Genomic DNA, 21563 nt, shown 5'->3' with positions numbered 1-21563 from the left:
TCAAAATGAACCCTTTATTCAATTTCATAGAAAACATCTGTTTACAATGTAATCATTGGAAAAGTGCAGAACAGAACGACAAGTCCTTGTGATCACAAGAGAAAATAGTTATAGGAACTCACACTACCAGCAGGAAAGGAGTAGCTCCCATTGCACAGCAATGTTTCCTGTCTTTTTTCACACAGAAAGCAAGTAAAAGTAGGGACTGAAACTATCACTGACTACCAGTCAAATACTGTAAAAAGAAAAAGTATGTTGTGCCATGTAGATATGTAGATTTAACTTGCGACTTCAGCATAAAACAAGCCTGTGTTCTGGCTTAGGTTTATTCAACAACATGCTCTGAAGTTACAATAAACTGTATGTGTTTCTTTATTAACCAGAGCACAGCAGAGGTCTGCAGGCATGAGATAACTCATGGTTTAAAAGTGTTTTTTGGAATCCAAGACTCAGAAACATTTAATGCCTGTTTTCAGTGAACCTGTTCGTTATCTCCAAATTCCATTTCCTGTTAGAAAAGACTGTAAACAAACATATTGTACTGTAGTGGTTGCGGATGTGTTGAAATGAACATTTACTCTGAACATTTCCAAGTGTATATTCGTCTTATAGTAGTCTAAGCAAAGCCCGTTCATTTTCCCTAATCTCTTCACAAGATGGGGTAGCTAGCGAGGTTGGTGATGCCGCAGAGGTTGCCACGGTTACGTGCCATCAGGATGTATCCCTTGTTGCCCCATTCCTCACCCCAGCTGTGAAGAAAAGCCAAAAGACGGAGTTAAGATGGAACGATGGAGACAATGAAATATCGCCAGGAGTCAAACAGCATTTCAGCTTATCATTTTGACAGATGACATGAAAACAAATCAACAAACAACCAACACTTAATTTTAGTGGACATTTGAGCCACCTGATGCCATTCAGACAAGTGACATGTCCCACCTGTTCTTTACAATCCAGTACTTCTTCCCCTTGGTGTTCACTCCATAGCCTACTGCCAGTACGGCATGATTGACGTCATCTTTGTTACAGTTGGGATCGTAGTAAACACCTGGGTTCACAACAGAGAGAGAGAGAGAAAAAAAGAGTGAGCTGCATTAGTGAACAGTGCATAAACGATGTACCTCGCACACTTTTTAATGTTGAATATAACCAGAAAGTTGTTGATGTGTTATTATGTTTAATTGTTTTACTAGCTTATACAGACCATTATAACTAAATTTTACTGCTGCCTAATTTAAAGTTTATTGCTCAAAATGAAGGTGTGAACTCCATGTTTAGTTTATTTAATTCATATTTAATGAAGAAACCCTGACTAAACAGGCCCTTAAATTCTAGGATTTTATTCCACACACTTTCCTTCCCTTATATGAAGTAGGTGCAGGTAACAATTTCATTTGACCAGACATATGAGAAGTTCATATGTTCATATACCATGCTTGTAGAACTGGAAGCTGCTCTGTTGTGCATCGATGCCCACAGACACTGGACCAACTTTGTAGAGTGCAACAGCCAGTGCGCGCTCATTACCCACTGGGATCTCCTTGTAGCCTTTGCACTGGGCTGCCATGCCTGATGCATTGTAGCGGCAGGTCTGATCCTGCAGGCAAGACAAAGGAGGAGAAAATGCTAAAAGCGTTTGTTGCCGATTTTAAAAGTGTCAATTCTTGATATTTAAGATGCTACTTTTCATGTCCTTACCTCACAGTATAATCATATTTAGGTAGAATATCGAATTTTAATCCAATGGTTATTACTGATTAACCGACAATAAAAGAAAGTTAATAATTGCTGTATAAAATCAATAGTCAAAATACTTGCTATGCAAGGTTTTAGTACCTTGTGACTCTTCTGTCACATGTTATATCACATGATGTGTTTGGTGCAATTCCAACTAGCCAAACAATAGAGAGACGGCAGATTTTTATCATTACCGAGCAGATGTACTTCCTTCTCATATTACCAAATGACTAAAGAGGAAACTATGCTCACTCTGTGGGAGAGTTTCCACTTCATCATTTCTGCTGAATCACCTCCCTCTGGTAAGATGTTTGCAGCTACTTTACTGTCAAAATGAAATATTTTCTTCCTCGTTGCATGTTGTTGGTGAAGCGTGTGAAGGGGACAAACGTGACACCCTCACAGCCAAGTGAGAACCTCTTCACCATCTATGCATCTGCAGCTAACAGCTGATTACTGGGTATTATTTATAACAACTAGGTTAAAAGACTTTTTGTGCAAAGCTTCTTTGTAAGAGTGCCTTACCAGAACAACTTCGAGCTTATCTTAAGTACTGGAAGAGGTGGGGCAATCACTCATTTAAAAAACAACAAACACCAACTAAATTATACTTGTTTATTACTTTAAAAACCCCCGCTTGACTGCTTTGGACCATCTTGCTTTTATGTGTTCAAGCACCCAGTGATATTAAAATATAAGTGCTTAGTTTATAGAGGATGTGGCACTCACTACATGAAACGAACTCAAGTGAAAGGCTCAGATTAATAAGCTACTTCAAGTTTAGTTGTGTGTTTGGCAGAGTGGGTTGCTCACCTGTCCAACATATGGGTAGGCCGCTTCAGAGTCAATACCTCCATTTTCATTCACATACTGGAAGGCATTGGTCATGTAGCCTCCTCCACAGCCGTCGTTCTCTGTAACACAGTCCACCAGGTTCTGAGGACTGAGGTCAACGAGCTGCCCGGTCTGCTTGGCCAACTGCCCCTCAAGGGCCCCGGCAGAGCTAAAGGCCCAGCAGGAGCCACAGGAGCCCTGTCAGGGGTCAAAGAAAGACTGGTGAGTAAGAGGTTTAGTTTGATATGTACATACCACTGTGACTGGACTGTTGCTGACAACAGTAAGAGGAAACTAAGCCGACATGGAAGCTATAATCAGCAGAAATGTAAGAAACCCAGACCAGACCAGAGTTGGTAGGAAACAGGAATAAATGTGCACATTGTAAGGAAATATAAACCCAGCTGTTCTGATAGGCATTATTTGTTAAGCAAACCATTTGCAGAGAGCCTGTTTTTTTCCTATAAAATAATCAGTCATCAAGGAATAACAGCATATTTAAACCATATTTATCATATTAAAGAGAATCATTTAAACAGATTAAATCAACATCACAGCAAATGCTGTGTCTTCTCCTGTCTGTCCACCGGGAGGCAGACTGTGACCACATTGACAATGAAAGAAAGCCATTTCTGTTTGCTGATCGAAATTCTGTAACTGCTGTGAATTTGGGTTGTAAATAGAATCAGCTGCTGGGCAGTTTGTGGTGTTCAGTAATGTTGAAACAGTGTTAATGACACACGGTGAGAAATGGTCTTTTTTACAGGTCTGGACTGACACATCCAGCGCTAATGAATCACTGACACCGCCATCGTGTTTGGCTTTCACCCAGGAAACAGGGACTTGCTGTAATATAGATGAACGTTTATGTTGAATTTAAATGAAAAGGTTATTCTTGTTAACATGTGTTGGGTGTAACTAATGCTTCTGTGCCTGAAAAGGAACAGATCCCTTTCCCTGCATGTTATGAACAACCTCCCTGGAGGAGTGCATGATGTAATAACACTAGGTTAATGCTTACAGCTCTGAAACGCTTACATGTCCATATACATTTGGCTTTAAAGTGCGTCTAGAAGTAGAAGGACCCATTTCAATCTTATTCCCTATTCAGACGAACAAATAATAGCTTATTATTTTCTTTTTTTGGCCTTCATTTTGAAATATCTGAGTCTTCACACCTCTAATGCTCCACCTCACTCTGCTGCTTAGAGATGCCCCAATTAAAAACGTTGTAAATCTGAAATCAGATCGCTGAATGTTGTTTGTGGCTTTGAGCTCTGCGATAACAGAAATTTGCCTGAAATGAAGAAAACATCAGAAACAGAATTCAGTCATCATAAAAGGAGCTCAGGATGAAGCAGCAGAGCTGTTAGTATGCAGAGACTGCAACCAGTCTGCTGCATAATTCATGAACCACAAGCACCAAAGCAAGAGCTAAAAAAAAAAAAAAGAAATCCTGTTTATGGCTGTGTGTTCAAATACATCCGCCAGGGGGAGACAACGTAACACACAAGCCCTCAAATTTATGTTTTACTAATTTATATTATCTATCACAGTTACCTATTTTTGACACTCATATAACAATGATTTCTATCATAATTTGATATCACAATAAAGAAACTGTTGAACATTGTAAAACATTTCCTACAAGTATATTCACCAATTCCACCAGATGAATGTTGTTTACATAAATGGTTGTTTAATTTGCTCTTAACGACCAATTACATCTAATAATGAAGGCCTTTGTTACCAAGTCAATTAACCATGAGAACAGCCTGTTACTTTTAGTGTTGATCTGAGCATTAAGTGGGACTGGTTACGTCTTTAAATGTTTAAATAAACGCTGCAAAGTATTTTTCTGAATCCTTTTTCTTTTTTCGAGGTTACAGTAAAAAAAAAAAAATCTTCACAAATTGTGAATTACATTCAATTTTTTCAAGGCAACAGGCTGCTGAATGTTTTCATTTATACTAGAGATGAATATAAAGGTGTTCACCTACACTTACATAAAACTTTTTAAAACTATTCATTTCTGATTTCAGATGGTTTCATAAACATGTACTTTGACTTTGTGTAAAACAATGTCAGATATTGCCACTGAACACAACATAAAATGTGTAACTGAAATCCCAGTTGATGTCATTATTCTTGCCTCTGCCTTCAACAGTAACAGTTCCCCACAGAAATCACAGAGGTTTTGAGTTTCACTCTTAAAACTTTTCCTGAAAATAGCCCTAGGAACTTTTTCTTAGTTCTCCACAAACTTTTAGACAAACAATCATATGCCAGAGCCCACAGGAATCCTAACTGTAGATTACTCTGCTAAAATCTACAAAAACTTCCTCCAGTAAGAAACCTGCTGTTTCAGATTTGATTTCCAAGAACTGTGACAGAGCAGATTGTCTCTGTCCTCTGTCCTGTTTGGTCTGCCCCGTGTTGCGATATGCTACACTGTACTTGATCACGTTAAATGTTTCCATTACACAAGCTGTGCCCTTGTGCTGCTATCAATTGTGTGTTGACTGACACATTTCATTTGAATGCTATCTCTAAAACACTTGCACTGAATCTATTTATTCACACATTTCTGATTCATGCTTTTTTTTTGTTAAGTGCCTATTTCTTTCTTTATTAAAAGCAGCAGCCACACATGTTTTTTTATGCTCACTTGGTCAGTGAATTGTGGTTGTGAAAAAAAAAGAAGTTAAAGCCGCACTTTGACAGTTAAAGAGCTGCTTTCTGAAAACCAACACATGCAGCTAATGATACCAAACAACAACATTTCAGCTGATGATATTAATCCACACTGACAGAAACTAGTCAAATATTATTCAGTTCTCACCTGGTTCTTAACTGAAGTCACCATGCCCTTCTTGCGGTAGTCAACAGATTTGGGAATTTTGGAGGGCATGTCATCCATAGCCAGTGTGAAACTGCGCTCCTGGTTCACTGGGATTTGCAGGCCAGTCATCTTCTCAACCACCTCCTCTGAGGTCTGCATGAACAGAAACACAGTTAAGGTATTTTAAATTGTGTTTCACATCGTAGGGATGTTACTGAATGAACATTTGAACAAAGTTGTAGTCGGGGTCATAGGTCATAACATCCAGGCAATGGGATTTTTGAATAATTGAATGAGAGAAAGTGTTCTTGAAAAAGAACCAGAGTGCCGGGGGGAGCTGGAATACAAAAAGATTTTCAAATGTGCATATGACAAACTGCAGACTTCAAGAAACTGCAGGCAAAGGAGTAAAGGAGAGAGGGATATAAAGAGGTCAAAGGGAATTCAAATTTGTGATACATTTGTACTTTTTACTGGCTGCCACAATGGAACTTTTTGCTAAATAAAATAAAAAAAATCCCCACTTTGTTATTGTCTGGATTCCCTGGGGCTTTTATTACAGCTGAGTCTAAAAGTAGAAAGATCATTAATGGAAGAAATACAGGCCATCTGTTAATTTCATTTATTTAATTTAAGTGCTTTCAATCAAAATGGAAAAGCATCCTTCATTTCCCACCACCTGTTATTTCATAAACATGAAATTGGCCATTTGTCAAGAATTCAGATGCGCATACTTGTTCTATCACTAATAAATGAGCTTGAGCCCTGCCATGTTGTGCTTCATTTCTGGAGCAGCCTTTTAAAACCTCTCCGTGTTGATGAAAAAAAGCCACCATCAGTCACAACCCATGCTGGCATGTCACTGACACCGGCTGATTTAAGGACACCAAACCCAGTTTCACATCAAGGGGCTGCAGCATGCATTAGTGAATAAAAAAAGCAGAGATGACAAACCGACTGCAGCTGCAAAAAGCCAAAACTGCTGAAGAAAACATGAATGTGACATGCAGGAGCTATTTTTTTACTGTCAAAATTACCCAGATCGTACTCAAACAAGCAAAATATTTGCTGTTCCAGTTTCTCAAAAAGGTGGATTTGATTGTGTCTAGCGTCATACATGAAAGATGTACCAGAAGAAACAAAATATTTTGTACTTTAGTATATTCAAATCTATGTTGGTGTGTTACACACTGCAAGTGACATGTATAAAAAATAGGGACAGATGGTCTTATAGAGATGTAATGTGCTGGGATCACATACATGTCAAAAACAAGATGTAAAAAAAGTGAACATGGAGTCGTGATTAGGACAGAGATGTGCCAGACTGCATGACGATCCACAACCAATAAGAGCGTCTGGTTTTTCAGAAACAGGCTTCTGGGACGAGCAGTGTGAGCTATGGTATGTCCACTGACTCTTCTTTTTGTCAGGTTTTAGACAAAGTCTAAACCAGTGTCCTTACCGTAATTGTCGGGCTATAAGCCGCTACTTTTTGCACAAGCTTTGAACCCTGCGGCTTTTAGTCAGGTGCGGCTTTTCTATGGATTGTCCATGAGCGGATTTGTTTTGTTTGTTCCGCTGTTGTACGGCACTACGTTGCCTGGCGGAAGGATCGGAGTTCAAGAGTGGTATGTTAGTCACATGTCCATCCGCCAGGCAACGTAGTGCCGTACGAAGTAGCGCGAAAAACAAACTTCAAAGTAGCACTACGCGTTCAGCGGGAGGCGTGGATGATGAGCGGCGATAAACTTGCAAAAAGCAAGTTATGCCCAACTCCACCACTGGATTCTGACAGCGTGGGAAAGTGTGAAAACATCCACGATCACCAACGGATTTCGAAGGGCTGGACTGCTGCCTGATGGAGAGGAGGACACCGCCACGGCTCTTCAGAAGGTGTTCGACTCTGACACTGACAATGAGGATTTCTTTGGTTTTGAAAGTGACAACGAAAGAAAGGAGCTGAGAGTGGATGATGAAGCCACCCTGAGCCTGTTCGTTTCCGACACTGGAGGAGAGGACTTTGGTGGTTTTAGTGCGCAGGAAGAAGAGAAAGATGGTGGTGAATGACTGACTTTTCTTCTTGTTAAAGCCGTGTCACTGCACCTGAGCCTAAAAGGTAGTCTGAATCTATTTTTCTGGTGTGCTGTAGGTTATTGTTATGTACTACATTTGTTACTCATTTATGAAGCACAGTACATGTTTTGTACTTGTAATTACCACTACTTGTACACATACCCTAAAAGGTTATGCAAATATGTACCCATAACTTGTTTTTCAAAATATTAATAAAAGTGGTGTGTCTCCAAACAGCCATCTCTTTCCTGACAATTCGATTTGTGCATATTCTCTTACATATGATAAGTCAACATTGAAACACCTGCGGCTTTTAGTCAGGTGCGGCTAATGTATGTACAAAACAGGATTTTCCCCTGCTTTTAGCTTGTGCGGCTAATATTCAGGTGCGCTCTGTAGTCCGGGAAATACGGTAATTATGATGCACTTCATGGAATAAAAAGTTTTATCTGGTATTTGACAAGATTGAACTCACCATGTCTCCCAGATGGTTCATCCCCATCTCAAAGGAGTGAATGCCCAGCGCGGCCTCCTCGTTGTGAGCCTCAATCATGCGCATATTCTTCTCCCAAATGGCCCTGCGGATCCCCTCCTCACCCTGAGGGGAACAAAAGTACACGTCACTGTACTTAAGTTAAAAAAGAGCTCCCTGGCTTACACTTACAAAACAATCCACATTTTTAGAAGCTTTAAAAGTATCACAAATAAATATTGTAGCAGATGTTATAAAGAAGTCATTATCATTTCGTTGCTTCCATTATTATTAGAAACAACGGTGACCCTCCTAATATGAACAACAAGAGGACTTTTACTTTCTAGGATGATGATGCAGCCTCACTTTTGAACTGGTGTGAATGGTTTTCTTATAAAAAAATCTTTATAAAAAATAAAAGAAACACTTTTTCCAGTCTTAAAGTTTGCTTTCCTTGTTTCTACACTCATGCACGAACACCTGACAGCTGAAAGAAACTAATCTAGGCAAACAGGACAAATTTGCATTATAATTAGCAGATTAAAAAAAAAGCTTGTCTGTGTTACAGCCCCATTTCATTAATTAGGTCAATTAAACCAGTGCACATTCACACAACAATCTTCCCTACAGATTATACATATGTGGGTTAAAACATTAGTTTGCCTTTATTCAAATTCCACCACTATGTGTCATCCACGAAAGAGTAATATTATAATATGGAAGTGAGATAGAGCCAAGTGTTTGGTATTGAGAAAATCAAATATGCTCTACTTAGTAGTCTAGGTAATCTCACCAATGATTAGCATAACTATAAGCATTATTTCCATCTTGATATTCATTCCAGTAATGGAAAATGTAAATATGGTAAGGGGACTTTGATTATATTAGATCAGTGATGCCAATTCAAAGAAGGTTGAAAAGCTCTCCTGTGCATAAATACTGATTAAAATCACCATGAGGGGGAGAGAGAGATGTCTTTTCTTCACACTACAGAAACACATGTTATAAAAACTATATACGCACATTCAGTTCATGAATCAAAGCACATGTAACTATACACACTCATGAAAACTAGACATAAACACACACACACATGCCCCAGCTGTGGAGTGCTGACCTCTAGCTTGAGGTGAAGAGCAGAGGGATAACAGATGCTCAGTGAGCATTCATGGAGTAAATCACAGTCCGCTATGGTTTAAGAGCAAACTGCAAACAACCCCTTCTTCACAGCCAGGAAGAGAAACAGAGTATAGGGATTTTTTTGCCGCAGAGAAACCGAGAAAGAGGAGTGGAGGACTTTCCTCTGTTAGAAATTTCTGGCTCTGGTGATATGACACATAAAAAGCTAATGATAAAACTAAATTACAAAATATGCTAGGATTTTTTTCTCCTCTTGTTTCATAATATCATTAAATAATGATTTAAATACCCATAGTTGTTGAATTAGTCTTTTAAACTGAAAAGTGTTGAATTATACTAAACAAAAAAACAAAAATTTAAAGTTTAAAGGAGGATCCAAACATCTACTGGTTATGGATGAGAAAGTTGGACTGACAGAAAATTGCATGTCCTGCTTCAGGTAAGCTTCTGTCTGTTTAATTTTCAGCCAAAACAAAGAAGAAGATCAACCAGTGCTGCCATCAAGTAAGGAGGTAAAATTATCAACAGTTTAAACATAACTGATTCGATCATATAAAACAAAATGTGACTGGGGAAGCATATTTGTTCCCTGTTAATGTTGCTGATGCTTCCTTCTGTGACTCTCTGGCTTTACCTGATCTGCTGTTAGCGTTTCTGCCAAAATAACTGAAACTGGTGGAGCTTCCTTAAAAAGGGCAGCTTAGCCTGCAGACTTACAGAAGCCTGTCTTGGGCTAAGATGTGGAACATGCTGTGTATAAATAAAATATGAGTCTTTGCCACATGTGTATGCAAATGTATTAAACCATGTAAATTATAAATAACTACATGTTGCTGAGACTGGATGAGGTTTTTTTTAAGTCAAACATAGCATTGTGCAGTCATGTCTATTCCTTTTCAAGGAGCAAGTTGCATCAGATAAGGAAAACCAATGATGTTTTGAAACTGTGATATGCACATTTGATGGGAAAGCACATAATGTGCATATTTTTTTATTTCATTATATCATTTTAGAATTAATGTATTCACCAAAGGCTTCACCAATACTGCTCTCAGTTTTGTTTTCAGGTTTAGTGTTTTATTTGTAGAAGTCCTCTTTCAGGAAAATCAGATTTAAAAAGAAGCATCTGCTTTTTAAAAACAAAATCTTTATATTTCCTACCTTATATTTAAGTTTTCTTTGTGCTATTTATATCTCTTAATTTTATCATTATTTTAACTCTAAAACAATAGTAACACACACTCACCAAGCCATTGTATTCTTTCCTATGTGTGCTCTTCCACTCTTCCCACTGGGCATCCAAAGAGTATTCATCAAAACGGCCCAGCGCAGAGGTAGCCAGCAACAGCACACACACAAGTGGCAACATCCTAAAAGAACAAAAAACACCTTCATGTTTTTATTTATACCAAACCCAAAAGTTTTTTTTATTAACAAAGTTTTATTTTTTACAATAGAGTTTTCATATTTCAAAAGTGTCACAACATTATAATTAGGGTATGTGTACGCATATAAAATATCTCAGTGTTATCTTATGGGTGTCCAAGAGAGGAGTTACTGTCAAAATTCCCATTCAGAAACAGAAACAGTTTACCATATGAACTTGCTGGAGAAGCTTAGGTTTGAATCAGGTCACTTCTTCATTTATAACCTTCCTGTCTGCACTCGACTGTCATAAGGATAAAAGCTAATATATATATCTATCGATATCTATATATGCTTTCCTATAATCCAGTGAGAGCATTGTGTTTCTGCAGGGGTTTACTCTCATGTGGTTGGTTTCATTATCTCAATCATGCCACAGTGACAAAAACAAAATGCTAAGTTGCACTTCTTGGGAAACAAACCTCTATTCCATGTTTTGGTTTGAGACAGGAAACTCTCAGGATAATTCTTATATGATTTTCAACGAATTTCACTTTCGTTTTCAGGGTCAGACCGGACAATGCTGGATATAGTTTGACAGCAAACGTGAATGACAGCTACAGGATGAAGTCTCAAACACAACTGAACTCCACTGAGAAAATGTTTTCGCTCTCATCAGTGATTCAAACATTTTAACTGTGGGTTTTTTAAGTCCAGGCAGTGTGAAATTTTTTCTCTGCCTTTGTTTCTTGGGCTTTCTGAGTCCATCTTGTATTTTAATACATTGTGCTTCTAATCTGCATTTGTGGGCTTTGTTTCCAGTAAAGGTCGCTGACCTTGGAGTTTCTCTTAACTAAGAGCAGAAAACAATATTTCCTTTTGTTTTCTTTTCTTTTCTTTTTCTTTTTGATTCCTGCTTCCTACACTCATGGATTATACACAGCATGGCTTCACCTTTGGGTGAAAATCTATGTTTTAAATAGAGCAATCCCATGATACATGCCAGTAATTCAGCATATGTGCACAATGCTGAGTATGAGTCACAAGACTTCTCCCTGTGGTAGCTTATGTTTTGAATATAAATTTATATTTTGCATAAAACATTAGCATTCATGACTTTTTTCACATTCCCAGATGTGTGAGTTTTTTTTTTTTTTTTTTTGCATTGGTATGTCAAACTTTCCAGAACTCAAACTGGCTGCCAGTAAATGTTACGTCTCCCTGCCCCCCTCTTCCAAGAATGACTCTATTAATGTGCAGTTGGGTCAAAATTGTTCTGTAATCTTTTTTAAGGCTGATTACTTTCTTAGCTGCAGAAAAGCTATGCATATATTTGAACCAACATTTATGGAAAAATCTCTTTCAAGGTCTTGAAAATCAGTTCATGTAATTAAGTAAGAGCCATGTCTAAGTTCAGTTCAGCTGAGTTGTTTTTACTTAAATACTAAAATATCAGAAAGCAGCAGTTCTTTCAAACTGATTTAAAGTTTAAAACAATAAAGTTACAACACGCACAAAAGAGCAAAAAAGATTTTGTGTGTTAGGAGTGTTAGGAGATCAGCAGTAAACAAACTTACCTGAAGTCCAAAAGTCAAAAAGCTCAGGGAATTCTTCCGAGTTTGACTTGGTCTTCCTCTGCTGCTGAAGTAGGTCAGTGGGCGAGTTTATATCGGCTGAATTTTGAGGAAGTACAATGGGAGCTCCAGGCCTGGGGAGGAGTTTTCTTCTAACATGGAGGGAAATTACATCTGGTTTCACTGAATAAACCGGATGATGTCAGGTGTCAGGTTACAGAGACATGTCTGAAAACTCCACAGAGGATGTGGCACTGCTGCAGTCTGGGTTAGTGCTTGAAGAACAACAAAGGTGCTTTGAAAAAAAAAAGACCTGGAACTTGGCCTTTCTTTACAAGTCTAACACTGATTATCTTTTATAGCAGAACATTGATTTATATACATGATCATGCTTTGTATTTTGTTCAAGAATCAAAGTGACCTTTTAGTCTGCTTTCAAGTTTACTCTAAATCATGAAGAAGAAGAATAATGCTAGGTTAACATAGATGAATGGATGGGTCTCTGAGTGATTAATTATTGAGCAAAGATATTTTTATTCCAAAAGGAAGGAAGGAAGGAAGGAAGGATGCAGCAAAAAAGGCACATGGAAAAAAACAGTATGGTACAAGTGTGTACAATGTAATAGTTGTCAGCCAATAAACTGGGTTACTCAGTTTGCACTAAAAATAATTTGACGGTGGGCACCAGCAGCGGCTGTTACAAGAAAACATGTCATCTCCTGCACTGCAAATTTAGTACTGCTATTATTTATTTAGCATTTAGTGTGGTCATTATGAGTATCACTGGAACCAAACCAACACGATAAGTCAAAATATTTGCAAAGTTTTTTTTCAGGCCTGTCGGCTGAAGATTTCCAGAGACTCTTCCAGCGCAATTTCTTTTGTCTCTTGTTATGCTGAAATTTTTCTCAGCAGAACATTTTCTCAGAACGTTCTGACACTTGGTGTGGAAAGGCTATTAAGGCTACTATATGTATTTTTTATGTTCATTGTGTGTAACTGGAAAACAATTTCTCTACTTGAAGAATAAAAACCAAACGTGCTTATTTTAGATTTTAGATTAATTATACAAGAACACAGCATGTGAAACTTGATCATGAGTGGCAGTTTGATAAAAAAACATTCCCACGGCAGAATCCAAATAGGTCTTTGCCATATTTGTATTTGCTCCAATTTCTGTCTGTTTGGTGGTACTTCCTCTTGCTGTTAGTCATGTGTGTATATACATGAATGTGTCTTATGACTCCTATACTCATACTGTTGTCTAGCACATATCTAGACAGTGAATTAAATATAGGAGCATCCCGTGCAGCTGAGATGTCCAGTGATACATGTCCATGTTGCTACAAGTTAATCAGACGTATAATCATGTCTCCATGAACAATAACACATTGTTCAATGGAGAGGCCTTGCTAACACAAGTGCTTGCACTACCATTATCACAACTGCTATTACAAGATTATTCATGCATATCATTACATATCAGTCTATCATGTGTTTGTGATCTGGACAAATATATATTTATGCCACCTTGAACTTGAAACATACCAAGGTTTTGCAGGCAATGAAACTTTAAGATGCTAACATGATATTTTGGTGCACAGCTATGAACAATAAATGACAGGACTATACCTTGTCTTGTATTTATGTAAATTTAAATCTTTATTGGCTCCTTAATTCCCTAATCAGTAGTGGCTATTTTATGCATGTCCTTGCTCAATACAAAACATTGATCCAGCACAACATGAAGTTTCAGCAATTTGAAGTAAATCAGACAAGCATGTATTATGCTTTCCTGCAGCACTGCAAGGAAACAAAGGAAATTAAGATACCAGTTTGAGTTGTTTAAGTCAGACTCCTGTTGTCTCATGTTAGCTTGAGCTTGATGTGTTGCTGAAAAGAGACAATTTGTATGTAGAACCACGAGTGTGGATTTTGCTCCCCATAATTTATCTTGCCATTGCATTACTGAGGGATATCTTCAGGTGCTAAAAAATACTACGAGTGGCCATGAATCCATTTATAAGATGGACAATGACAATGATTTTTCCATCAATATCTAACTAAAACACCTTTTTAAACTCAATAGTATTAAAATCTAATCTAAACTCATTGAATACTGGAAGTAAATGAAGTTCTCTGTAATTCCGATTGCCACTCTGAGATGAAAACATCAAACTTGATGGCGAGTTAGGCCTGTAGAACTAATTTTATTGATAGCGGTAGATGAAGCCACAATTAAGCCACTACAAATACACAAAAATATACTAAATGGCAAAACAAGGTGGGACAATTAAAAAAATAGACATGAATTACCTTGTTATTACTATTGTTATTACTCTTGTTAAAGTTACATGTCATTGTTAGATATCTAGCTAAAAGCTGCTGATAGTGGATTGCAAGTCCACAGTGCACATTTTTTTTTACATTATTTGGCCTGATGGTGATATACTTTTATATTTTAATCTTTCTTGATAGATTTAAAATATGACTTTTGGTTTAAATAAATGAATTCTCCAAGATTTTTGTAAATTTCTGCGATGTTTAGCATATTTTTTTCATGAGTAGGTTCAGAGCTGTATTCTGTTTTGTTTGAATTAATTATCAAGTGATATTATTCTAACCACTTATGAAAATAGGTCATTGCAAAAGCAAGTTTTGAATACATGACACCAGCATGTATTAGACAAAAAGAAAATGATCCAGAATCCTGCCTTGTGGGACTCCTAAGGTTTAAAAAAGATATTACATGACTGATTTTACCCACTGGGACAGTTTAGTTAGAGGAAAACCATGAATATCAAAAGGCAAAAATTTAAATGAGCAGAGTTTGTTCAGCAGAATCCGACGATTTACAATTTCAAAGGCTTTATGAAAAAATCAATATGCAATCGGAGACGGTATCATACAGTGCACAAATGCAGCTGTCGCTCTCTCCTTTGCTGCTTCAGTTCTCCTCAAGGTCAAGAACAATCTTGGGTGCTGTGCTAAGATTCCTGTTGTGTTAAGATCTCTAGTGTGTTAAGTGCAGTGCAGGCAAGCAGCTCAAGGCAATGGCTTTCATCACTGACAGCTCACTATCTAACTGATCGATATTTTAACTGATGAAACATCTGCTCACTGGATTTCACCAGGCTGGAGAGTGCATCTTAAGCCTTTGTAAGACTCTTCCTTCCTCTTTGGCACTTTAGATAATGAGATTCATGAACGGGCGGTATTTTGATTGATCCACCATGCAGCACTCAACCCCAATCTTAGCATCAGGGAGCATACCATCTTGCAGCAGGTCATAACCTGTGTGTAAATGTATGTATTTGAGCAGATTGATTTATACAGGTATTCCTTACTAAAATGGTTACCTAGCAGTCCGTATAGCTCTGTTTTTTCTTCTTGAGTGCTAAAACAATCTATTAATATCTCCACATGGGGCTGATGCTGAGAATGCTTTTCTGCATTTATGACTTTTTCTCATGTGACCACTTGGCAGCCATTTTTTGTTCTTGTCTGACTCTTTGTTTTGAACAGTGAAAAGTACTCTGAGGCCCAGCTCAGCAGTAAATTCCTCTTGTCTTCCGTTTTTTCTCCTCCTATTAGGTCACATCTGTTTCCCATCTCAGCACATACTCACAACCCACCGCAAAACTGGAAACAGCTTACCTCCCAGAATCCTCTGCAAGTCATATGATCCTGACTCACCCCATCACGGGATAGGGTTGGGTTTTATCATTACAAAAACTGAACTGGCTCTGTAATAGCAAGAAATAGCCTTACATCACAGCGTTTAGGTACTGCAGAGTAAGCTGAGTGACATCTCATTTTCTATATGCATGTATATGGCTCTCAGAGGACAGATTATATGCCCCGAATGCTGTAACTTGTTGAAATCCATTGCATTTGAGCACCATAGAAAATCAGGCTTCATTCAGATTCTTTTCCCCTGGCAATCTAGTGAGAAAGCCCAAGAGGCTTTAAATTCTCATCTGAACTGTGTGCACTTTTCATTGACCAGTTCAGAGATTAGTGCCGCAGACACCAAAGAGGTTTTAAAGGCTTGTTTTGATTCCAACAGATTAGACAGTGTTGTCTTTTTTCATTCCAAGCTCAAATTGTTTATAGCAGGGGGAAAAAACCCATTACGTGTATACTGAGTTGTTGTTGTCTGAGCCATGCATGTCCTGCTTTCTCTATGAAAACACGAGTGTCTGTGTTTTACATTAAAAATGAAGAGGAGATGTTTGTCATGCCCTAAAAGCTGCCATTCAGTTTTGCTGTATAATTCTGTCTAGAAATAAGAGTAGTGGCCTGAAGCCAGGTGCATCTTTGTGTTACTGATGCTATTCTTCTAGAATTGTCAAATTTGTCTAAGGTATTTCTGAAAATTTGTTTCTGATGGATTTTCAGTACCTAGAGTGAAGACAAGACTTCAGGAAGTTACTGCTTCTGGTCACACAAAAAAATCTTTTCATACTTACATTTTTAGAATTCCTCAATTAGTAAATTAGCAAATATTAAAGCTGTTTCACTACTTGTGACTGTATGAAAGCTTCCTGCTATAATAATCCCCATTTCTGTTTCTGAATTTGATCCATTTTATTATGTAAATAAGGCTTTTTATGTCACCAAGAACAGAGGTGAGTGTGATTCTTCTGATCAGAAGAGTCACATACTGGCGTCTATAATAATAATAGGAATAATTTTCCAAGAGCGTTAAATCAAATTTCCCATATTACATGTTGCAAATGAAAGTAGCCAATATGTTTCAGTACAATCTGTATAGCTCATGCAACACACTGAAAGATAATAGCAAAGTAATAGTGGGAACAAATTAGTGCCACCTGGTGGCTTCTTGCGCCTCCTGTCAGAATTTACAGTAAATTTAACATCGTAAAGTGGTCATATAATCATATATACCAAAATGATAAATTTCATATTTTTTCAAGCTCCATTTCTTTTATCATGGCTTATGTCCAATTCAGGCAAAGCTGACACACTGGCACAGCTGATGTGTATCTGAGAGCGTGTCATGAGAGACATTTTCCATTGAATGTCAATTCAGTGTTCAAACAAAGTAAATTCATAAGGTACTTCCAAAAGCAGCACTGAGAGGGATGTGTGCAGCAATGAGCGACACATACAGTATGTGCAATAAAGCAGCCAGGAGCCACTGGGGCTTTGTGCTAATACCATATTACTCCTGAGGATATAATATCCACGATGACCTTCAGTTTCATTTGTACATTTCAGTAACTTGTCTTCATGGGAAAGCAATTATTTTTTACTGTTGAGTAGCTTTTACTATTGTTATTTGTCACTATTTCTTCTAGGATAATCCTTTTTGTTAGTATCAACATTCAAGATGGATATTTGGCAAATTTAGAAACAAAATGACCAATAAATCAAAAAACAAAAAATCTCACAGTTTATAAAACAGAGCTCACACTCGGCCAGCAGTGATGCTGGTTCACTGATGACTGAGTTTAGCACATTTATCTGATCATTTCTGATCTGAACTCTGTTACGCCCTCTCGTCAGCTCATTTGACTGAGTTCATTTCAGAGTATAAAATAAATATTCTCTTCCATGAAATAAATCAGATCAAATTTCAACTTTTTGATTTCAGCTCAGATCGTATGCCAGAATCATTATTTAATATCTATTCTGGTAGAAAATGTTGCTCTTGTTTGCTGCAGTGTTCTAAGAAACTCTAAAATGGTTTTTGGACCTGTTTTTGTAGCTTCGTAATTATATCAAGATAAACTCAGCACTGTTGTCAGAAGAATCAACATGCAATCAGCACAGAATTTGAATAAACTACTGCCTCTGCTGTTCAAATACAAATATGTAGTAACAACCTGTATCATCAGCAAGGTTAAAAAGGTCCCCAAAGAACTTGTGTAGAATGCAAAATGAGGTTGAGCTGACCAACATGTATTCAGTAGGTTAATTAGATGAATTGCCCTAGAGGAGCTCTAGGGGTTGTTTTGGCAGCAAAGTCCGTGTGGAAAAGAAAACAGAACAAGCAACAGAAAACAGACAAAAACACACAGTAGAACTACACGATTCACTGAATCACGGATAGATTCCCCGGGGGTGGTTTTTGGCCATGTCTTAAAAAAAATGGTCTTCATAAAACTGTTGTGAAGTTACTGTGGCTGAGGTAGAATTGTATAAACTGATGAAATCCACAACTTTGTTTCATGACAGGTGAATGGATTTAGCCAACTTTGCTCGCCTGATATTGGTTAGAAAGTCACTACCACTGTCCACATGGTGCATTTCACACACACAAAAACAAACAAATTCTGCTAATACAAGAGTTTTAGTCACTACCCACTTACTGGATGCACACAAAATACATATTAATAGTTAACTATTGCAGTAAAGATGCAAGAACAAGAGCACTTTAATTGGGTCAGTGATTCCAATTAATGTGACAAGCAGGTAGCTAGCAGCTGTAGCTACCAGTTACTCAAAGCAACCAGGCAAACAGTTTATTGTGTAAGGCTTAATTTGTGCTCTAGAGTTAGGCACTTTGAGATTAGAGTCTATGGGGAAGGGCTACATTGCACTTCCCCATTGCCTTGAAATAAGAATTGCCTATCTCCACCCACCACCACTTCCCCTGCCGGTGGCGGACTCCCTCAGGTGTCGGTGTGTTGGTGGTTCTTTGTGTCTGGGGGTGGGCGTCCGGGTACACACCGGCTCACTCCTTGGCGGCCGCTTGTCGGGGCCTGGGGCCTGGGGCTCGCTCGGGCCCCTTTGGAGGTGGGGTGCCCCCGGCCTCTCGGCCTGGGGCTCGGTCACTCAGGCGCAGCTGGGGGCCGGCGGAGCTCACGGGCGCGTCACTGCAACTCCCCCTGACTTCTGCTCCGCGGCTGCTGGGCGAGCCCTCATCTGGGACTCTCCTCAGCTCTTACTGGAACAGTGGCGCGGCTGCCCCTCTGTTGGTCTTCCTTGGTCTCTTGTGTTCTGGGGGCCTCTGGATGTCTGGAGTTTTGATCTCCTCCATACCCGCTTCACACCCTGGAGGACGGGGCTGTGGCCCCCCCACACTCCCTAGCAGATCATTACATGGAGAAACCTTTGGAATGCAAGCATGCTGATCCACACAGGTATGCACACATGGGTATTCACAGACGCGGACTAAAGCTTTCTTGGCTGCTGCCTCAAAGCACACTGTGCGCTGTCTATCTTGCGTGCTGCACAATATCGTTTATTATTTAGTAAATATTGATATCTATGACTAGCTAGTTTATTGTGATGGTGCTTTGTTTTCTCTATTATTATGTTGCTCTTTGTTGTTTGCTGTCTCCTCTGTTTGTTTTTTTTGCTTGTTTTTTTTTTTCTCCATACAGGTGACCCAGGAGTTCTTTTTTTTTTTCTCTCTCTTCCCCCCCCTTCTCACCGTCTCTTCTCCCCTTTGGTTTTCTTTCTTTCTCTCCCCCTCTTTCTCTCATTCATTCCCCCTGTCCTATTTATTAAAAAAAAAAAAAAAAAAAAAAAAAAAAAAAAATGACAAAGGATGAACTGAAGCTCTGCCATCACGTAATGTCGCATACTGCTGTTTCTGATGTCATTTAAAAAAAAAAAAAAAAAAAAAAAAAAAAAAAAGAAATTGCAGTTTTGCACTTCTAGACTAATTTTTCATGTTAATGGTTGGCATTTTAAAGCATCATCAATAAGCACAACTCAGTAAAGACTGCAAATCATGGGGCAATGTGGTGATAGGTTTGATAAATAATGGCAGCTTTATACCTGTATGGACCATTAACCCAAAAACAAAGAACAAAAGATCATGGATTTATTTCCTAATGCCATGATTTGAGCTTATAAACAACACTAAGTGGTGAAAGAGCCAATTATAATAAGAAATGTCAAGGATAACAGCTAAATTTAAGGGAAGTTACATTTTGCCAAAAACTTGTAATAAAATATAAACAAAAAGATTTCATCTTATGTCAACTTCTAGAAAACTTTGACTGTCTTAATTTATTCATTCCCCTTTTACAAATTTGAAATCCATATAAAATTCAATAAAAAAATTAATAAAATAAATTGCAGAACAGTGTTTGCTTTATTTTTAAAGCATCACCTCGCTTTGAAGCTTTCCTTTCTGCATCTTCATCATATACCCATGAGTAAATTATCAACGAATCTCACCATAAGCTGGCAGAAAAACAAAGTCATTCACGATTCCTGGCATCTAATCTCTTTACATGGCCTGGTTGCTGTGCATCTGTGCAGTCCGTTGATGCACACATGTGCTCTGATGTTTAAAGGATTAGTATTTATTCTAAGCAGAGAAACCCCCCCATATCACACACACGGAATTGAAAGCCCATTTCACAAACAACCTGCCAGCACACATTCATAATTTTTCCAATGGTTGATCTGTCACGTGCCAATCCATCTCCAAGTTCGCTCTTCAGGGATTAGCAGCCCACACGAGGCTTTAAAGTGCTGCAGTGGCTTACACTTCTGTCCTTTAATTTATATTTTTAGGGTAGGGTTAGGCAAAAATTGCTAATGTGCAGAAATTAAATGTGCTCAAAGCGTCTAGCTTAAGTGACACCCTCTTTATAGTAGTGCCAATATGTTAACCCTGAAGAATGTTTGAGCACTCAGCATTAGTCGGACTCTCAGCTGATGCCTCAACATGGATTAAAATACTAAAAGATCTATTTGTGCTTGTTTACTTTGGTCTGTGAAACAGCATAAGTGTCACCTTTGAAATCAGTTGCTAGTTCATCACAGCTTTAATTTAAAGACAGATTTAAATGAAAGGTTTAGAGAGGTTAATGAAAAAAAAGCATCAAGACTTCAAAAAGATGCATTTTTGAAAAGGTTTCATTGAATATCAGAAAAAGGGGATTTAAACTGTGAGAACATGGCCGCAGGATGCTATTCCGATGCTTCAGGACTGTTTCCACTGCACAGACTGGGATGTATTCAAGGTGCAGGACACTGACAATCGTGTCGCATTGGACAGTTACACCTCCACTGTCTTGGACTACATCTGTTTCTGTGTGGACAATGTAACAACTTGGAAACGATTCCGTGTGTTCCCTAATAATCCACCCTGGATGACACACGGAGTTCAACAACTTATTCGAACAAGGAACAACACTTTCAAATCCGGGGACCAGGAGGCATACAGTGCTGCCAGGGCCAACCTGAGAAGAGGCATCAAGACTGCCAAGCAGCAGCACAGGAGGCGTATCGAGGCCAGGTTTGAGAACAACACAAACCCAAGGCAGGTCTGGGAGGGCATCAGGGCTATCACGGACTACAAAAGAAGAACACCATCACCCTCAGCCGACAGTTCTACTCTGGCTGAGGATCTAAATCTCTTTTATGCCCGTTTTGACAGGGAGAACACCGACCCTGTCCTGTCCCCTCTCCCCTCAACCGACCCTGCTCCGGTCCTGAGCACTCATGAGCTGAGGCGTGTGTTCCGGAGCATTAACACCAGGAAGGCGGCCGGGCCGGATGGAGTGCTGGGCCGGGTGCTAAAAGACTGTGCTGC

General features: G+C 38.6%; 1 protein-coding gene across 1 annotated transcript; it reads right to left on the bottom strand.

The window, feature by feature from the left end:
• On the bottom strand, nt 1-12174 carry ctsk (cathepsin K). The gene is made up of 8 exons (XM_086312199.1): nt 12041-12174; nt 10345-10468; nt 7962-8084; nt 5414-5566; nt 2551-2769; nt 1432-1597; nt 940-1048; nt 1-749 (listed from the first exon to the last, which is right to left on the bottom strand). The coding sequence occupies exons 2-8, from the start codon at nt 10465-10467 to the stop codon at nt 650-652; spliced, it is 993 nt and encodes a 330-aa protein (XP_086168325.1). The 5' UTR covers nt 10468; nt 12041-12174; the 3' UTR covers nt 1-649.
• Between the last annotated feature and the right edge of the window lie 9389 nt (nt 12175-21563).

Source organism: Aulonocara sp. 'chitande type north' Nkhata Bay, linkage group LG11, assembly GCF_057382095.1.
Source record: "Aulonocara sp. 'chitande type north' Nkhata Bay isolate Kocher_YH1m ecotype deep benthic linkage group LG11, A_spYH_male_GT1.1, whole genome shotgun sequence".
In the NCBI taxonomy this organism is placed as follows: domain Eukaryota; kingdom Metazoa; phylum Chordata; class Actinopteri; order Cichliformes; family Cichlidae; genus Aulonocara; species Aulonocara sp. 'chitande type north' Nkhata Bay.
This window is presented reverse-complemented; position numbering and strand designations above follow the sequence as displayed.

What these genes read in the sequence shown, in the direction of transcription:
- ctsk (XM_086312199.1), bottom strand. Translation starts at nt 10,467, where the DNA reads ATGTTGCCACTTGTGTGTGTGCTGTTGCTGGCTACCTCTGCGCTGGGC. An exon ending in GGAAAGAATACAATGGCTTG is followed by an intron (nt 8,085 to 10,344) that starts GTGAGTGTGTGT and finishes TGTTCCCCTCAG; the next exon opens with GGTGAGGAGGGGATCCGCAG. An exon ending in TGACTTCAGTTAAGAACCAG is followed by an intron (nt 2,770 to 5,413) that starts GTGAGAACTGAA and finishes GACCCCTGACAG; the next exon opens with GGCTCCTGTGGCTCCTGCTG.